A 5938-nucleotide genomic window follows, 5' to 3' on the forward strand; every position below is an offset into this window, starting at 1 on the left:
TGTGTCGGTCCCGAAGAAGGATGGGAAGGTGAGAATGTGTATGGACTACCGGGATCTAAACAGAGCTAGTCCGAAGGATGATTTTCCATTACCTCACATCGATGTGTTGGTAGATAATACAGCTCAATTCTCGGTGTTTTCCTTCATGGATGACTTTTCTGGCTATAATCAGATTAAGATGTCGCTAGATGATATGGAGAAAACAACGTTCATCACACCGTGGGTACTTTCTGCTATAAGGTAATGCCATTCGGTCTCAAGAACGCCAGTGCTACCTATCAGAGGGCTATGGTGACTTTGTTTCATGATATGATTCATCATGAAATTGAATTCTATGTTGATGACATGATAGCAAAGTCCCAAACAGAAGAGGGGCGTCTGGTAGATCTGGCCAAATTGTTTGACTGCTTGAGACAATTCAGACTGAGGTTGAATCCGAATAAGTGCACGCTCGGAGTGCGATCCGGTAAGTTACTGGGGTTTATTGTGAGCGAAAGAGGAATCGAGGTTGATCCTGCTAAAGTAAAAGCAATACGAGAAATGCCTGAACCGAGAACAGAGAAGGAGGTTCGTGGTTTCTTAGGTAGATTGAACTACATTCCGCGGTTCATATCTCATCTAACAGCCACGTGCAAACCTATATTCAAGTTGTTGAGAAAAGATCAAACGGTCAGGTGGAATAATGATTGCCAAGCGGCATTTGAAAAGATAAAAGAGTATTTGCAGGAGCCTCCGATTCTGATGCCTCCTGTGGAGGGACGACCGTTAATCCTGTACTTGACAGTCCTCGAGGGGTCTATGGGGTGTGTATTGGGGCAGCATGACGAGACTGGTCGAAAAGAGCATACGATTTACTACCTTAGCAAAAAGTTTACCGATTGTGAAACAAGATATTCACTGCTCGAGAAAACTTGCTGTGCTTTGGTATGGGCTGCTCGCCGACTGAGACAGTATATGATGGTTCATACCACTTTGTTGATTTCTAAGATGGATCCGATTAAGTACATTTTTGAGAAGCCAGCATTGACCGGACGGGTTGCGAGATGGCAAATGATTTTGACCGAGTATGATATTCAATATACCTCTCAGAAAGCAATCAAGGGGAATGTATTGTCTGATTACCTCGCCCAACAACCCATTGAGGATTATCAACCAATGAAGTTTGAATTCCCTGATGAGGACATCATGTTTCTCAAATCGAAAGATTGTGAGGAACCAATCCCGGAGGAGGGGCCTGACCCTGAATCCGAATGGATTTTGATGTTTGATGGGGCCGTTAAAGTGAATGGTAGCGGTGTTGGTGCTGTTTTGGTTACGCCGAAAGGATCCCACATTCCTTTTGCTGCCCGGCTAACATTTGAGTGCACCAACAACGTGGCTAAATATGAAGCTTGCATCTTGGGGATTGAAGAGGCGATTGATTTGCGGATCAAGAACCTTGTTATATATGGAGATTCAGCTTTGGTTGTGAATCAGGTTAACGGAAAATGGTATACGCATCAATCTCATTTAATTCCATACCGAGATTATACGAGGAGATTGTTGATGTTTTTCACCAAGGTGGTATTGCATCATGTGCCGAGAGAGGATAATCCTTTAGCAGATGCTTTGGCTACTCTGGCCGCCTTGATTAAGGTGCAGTGGTGGAATCAGTTTCCCAGTGTTGAGGTGGGACGTCTGGATAGACCGGCTTATGTGTTTGCTGTTGAGACAGTGCCTGATGATGAGAAGCAGTGGTATTATGATATCAAGCGCTATCTGGAAACCCAAGAATATCCTGAGGGAGCATCCAAGAAGGACCGAAAGACTCTGAGGAGGTTGGCCATGGTGTTCTATCTGAACAAGGATGGGGTTTTGTACAAGCGTAATTTCGATTGGGTTTTGCTCAGATGTGTTGATGACAGAGAAGCAAGTCAATTGATGAAAGAGGTACATGAGGGGTCGTTCGGTACCCATGCCAGTGGGAATGCAATGGTGAAGAAGCTGTTAAGAGCTGGATATTACTGGATGACAATGGAGGCCCAATGTTTCAATTTCGTGCGGAAATGTCATAAATGCCAGATTTATGCTGATAAGGTGCACGTGCCTCCAAATCCGTTGAGTTTAATGTCGTCTCTGTGGCCGTTTGCTATGTGGGGCATTGATATGATTGGGAAGATTGAGCCTACGGCTTCGAATGGGCACCGGTTCATATTAGTGGCTATCGATTACTTCACCAAATGGGTGGAAGCAGCCTCTTATGCGAATGTGACGAAGCAGGTCGTTGCCATATTTCTGAAAAGAGACATCATTTGCAGATATGGGGCTCCCGAGAGAATCATTACTGATAATGTTTCTAATCTCAACAACAAGATGATGGCAGAACTGTGCCGGGAATTCAAGATCGAGCATCACAATTCACTACGCCAAAAATGACTTTTAACAGCGCATCTTAGACAGCGCTTTTAAAAGAAAGCGCTGTCTAAGGTTAAAATTAAAATAAAACACGGAAAATGTTCCAAAAAAATAATGAAAGCGCTGTCTAAGGGGGGGTCTTAGACAGCGCTTTCTAAAAGCGCTGTCTAAGACCCCCCCTTAGACAGCGCTTTTAGAAAGCGCTTTTAAATATAGACCTTAGTCAGCGCTGTCTAAGGTCTAATTAAAAATATCGTAACTCTCTATCTCACTGTATCTCTTTCCGCAAATGTAATACTGAAAAGTTAAACATTTCGATTCCTGTTTTTGTTTTTTGTTATCTATAATCGCCGTGAAAATATCCATGTTTTGAATTTTCATATAGAAAAACTATATTAACAGCATTGGAAAAACAATCGCACATAAAAAATTAGTGTGAGTAATAATCATGTGTCAATGTTGATGTATTTTAGGGCACTCTTGTGTAACACTTGCATGTGTTAGATGACATTAGTTGTTGTTTTGAAATTAGTTTTTGCTTGCTTTGATTTTGATGATAATGCATAGGCAATGGAATCTTTGTCTTAATTTGTTGTTGTTTTGATATTCGTTCTTGTTTGATTTGATTTTGATGATAATGCTTAATGAGGTTATGTTTCAATTGGAAATTGATTCTTGTCAACATCTAACTATGTAGCACCGACATTTCTGATTGAATATTTCTATTGTATCTGACATGTGTCGGCGGACATTGACACACTGGTTACTTTCAGTTGTACATCGGTTTGTGTTAGTGCTTTATTGACAACTTAAAGCTTAAGACATCTCTTATGTTATCTACAGGTTTTGGTTCCCACAGCATCATCATCCTTCAAAAATTCCTTGTCAATTGTTCACCAAGTCCCTGAAGGCCATGTGGGGGTATATTGGAGAGGAGGTGCGCTTCTCAAAACAATTACAGAGCCAGGTACCAAATGCTTCTTCATTTTTTGAAATAGAAACTAAGAGCATTGTATAGTTGATAGAGAAAATGAGAGAAACTTAGAGAATTATGTAATGTTAATCTGTTTGCTAGTTAGATAGTATAGGGTATTTATATCTATACTGAACTTATTCTAAATCGGATAGAGATGCGCTGACACAGCACAGTTGCTTACAAACTTAGGGCCTTGTTTGGCCATTTTTAATGATATTACAAGAGACACTGACTTTTTAGACAATCTAATCTAAGTGAGTGCGTGTGCCGTGTTTTTATTTTTACTAATCTTTTAAACTTCTTTCAGCAATCCTTTTTCAAGCAGTTTTATGGTTCTGTGACAAAATCAGACTATGTGACATTAAGACTCGGGTTCATTATGGTAACCTTCTATTGTACCATATTTGGTGTCAAATATTATCAGCTGGCTGTTATTTGCTGGCATCAATAAATAAATCATAGTAATATTCCTTGGTATGTTTCTTTGTTGTAGACTCACTGTAAGACAAACCCAAAGTTTGATTTTCACAAGTACATGATCCGTGCCCTTGAAGATGATTTCAAGATAGTTGTTGGCATAAGGTAAATGCTTCCGTAAAATAACTTTCTCAAAAGTAGTTGTTTCTATGCATATCATAATCACACATATTCATCAATTTAGGTGCCAAGAAAACTGTATTGTTGTTCATCTAATTGAATAAAGTTATTATTTTTGTAATAGCAATTCTAATTATATTTTCATGGTTGCAGTTGGTATCTTTGGCTCTTTGTGGTCATCTTCTTGTTGTTAAATATCAATGGTAAACTTCTTTTGGTTTTGTTTGTTATCTAAGAACATTACTTTGAATCTCACAATTGATATGTCTACTTTACTCTTTCAGGTTGGCATACATATTTCTGGATTGCTTTCATTCCAGTTATTGTAAGCACCTTAATAAAACTTTTACCCTTTTATTGTTCATTTTCATGACCACACATTTAGTTTACTCAGCTTCCAATTATTTTTCTCTATAGCTTTTCCAATTATTATTTTACTCTTGGTAATAGAAGAGTCATATGCTTTTGCTAGTGTTGCCCTTTCTATCAGTTATGATTTCTTGTTAACCTTGTTTGCTCTGGCATGTTTTTCTCTATGTATAATTTTTTTCATGTAAATTGATGTGTTAACTGGCCTTATATGCTCTCTGCCAACCATTTTTCTTTTCATTTTTTTGTAAATTTTTCAGAAGCATAACTTATATGCTCTCTGCCAACCATTTTTCTTTTCATTTTTTTGTAAGGGCATACTGTAGGGTTGAGAGAAGTTTTGAATTAGTTATATTCAATGTAATAATCTATTAACTTGTATTCTCAGGTTACATATGGATTTGACTCCTGTATAATGGGACAAGTTCGTTACATTGTTCCAAGGCTTGTGATTGGGTAATTGCACCACTTCTCTTTTCTTTTATTCATTTCAAGTTCAACGTGTTTTGTTTTTCCTCATGTTTTTTGTCCCTCTATGTCTGTCAAAATCTGGTTGAAAACAGGTAGAAATTCTGGTTTATAAACCTGGAAAAAATGTGGTTTAAAACAAAAGCTTCAAAAATTTTCGTATACCTTAGACAGCGCTTTTGTAAAAAGCGTTGTCTAAGGGGGGGATTAGAAAGCGCTTTAGGCAAAAGCGCTATCTAAGGGGGGGGCTTAGACAGCGCTTTTTGAAAAGCGCTGTCTAAGGTATACCTAAAAAAATTAAAATAGGAGGGTCTTAGAAAGCGCTTTTGGCCAAAGCGCTGTCTAAGGGGGGGGGGGGGGGGGGGATTAGACAGCGCTTTTAAGATTTAAAAAAGCGCTGTCTAAACCTTTAGCAGCGGAGGTTTAGACAGCGCTTTAAAGCGCTGTCTAAGGCTAAAAAAAGCGCTGTCTAAGGTCTTGTTTTGTTGTAGTGATTCTTCTCCTTATCGTCCGAAGATGAATGGGGCGGTTGAGGCAGCTAATAAGAATATTAAGAAGATTGTGCAGAAGATGGTCGTGACCTATAAGGATTGGCACGAGATGTTGCCGTTTGCATTGCATGGGTACCGAACCTCGGTGCGTACGTCTACTGGAGCAACGCCTTTCTCGTTGGTATATTGAATGGAAGCCGTGCTACCGGTTGAGGTTCAAATTCCTTCTTTGAGAGTCATGATGGACGTGAAATTGCAAGAGGCAGAATGGGTAAGGACTCGGTATGAAGAGTTGAGCCCGATTGAGGAAAAGAGGCTAGCGGCCATTTGTCATGGGCAGTTGTACCAGCAGCGGATGAAGCGTGCTTTTGACCGAAAGGTGCGACCTCGTGTGTATCACGTAGGCGATATGGTGTTGAAAAGGATCCTTCCTCCTCAAAACGATCGTAGGGGCAAGTGGACACCCAATTATGAAGGTCCATTCGTGGTCAAGAAGGTTTTCTCTGGCGGAGCCTTGTTGTTAACAACCATGGATAGCGAGGATTTTCCATCCCCTGTGAATGCGGACGCAGTTAAAAAATACTTCGTATAAAGAGACCTGTTGGACGAAAAGAATAGAATAGTCCAGGCAAAAATGGGCATC

At 39.9% G+C, this 5938-nt stretch overlaps 1 protein-coding gene across 1 annotated transcript; it reads left to right on the forward strand.

Moving 5' to 3' along the window:
* The first annotated feature begins 3601 nt into the window (after window positions 1-3601).
* Window positions 3602-4455, forward strand: LOC127092559 (MLO-like protein 1). The gene is made up of 4 exons (XM_051031459.1): window positions 3602-3752; window positions 3864-3952; window positions 4121-4170; window positions 4252-4455. The coding sequence occupies exons 1-4, from the start codon at window positions 3750-3752 to the stop codon at window positions 4338-4340; spliced, it is 231 nt and encodes a 76-aa protein (XP_050887416.1). The 5' UTR covers window positions 3602-3749; the 3' UTR covers window positions 4341-4455.
* The last annotated feature ends 1483 nt before the right edge of the window (window positions 4456-5938 follow it).

Source organism: Lathyrus oleraceus, chromosome 6 (assembly GCF_024323335.1).
Source record: "Lathyrus oleraceus cultivar Zhongwan6 chromosome 6, CAAS_Psat_ZW6_1.0, whole genome shotgun sequence".
NCBI classification, from domain to species: domain Eukaryota; kingdom Viridiplantae; phylum Streptophyta; class Magnoliopsida; order Fabales; family Fabaceae; genus Lathyrus; species Lathyrus oleraceus.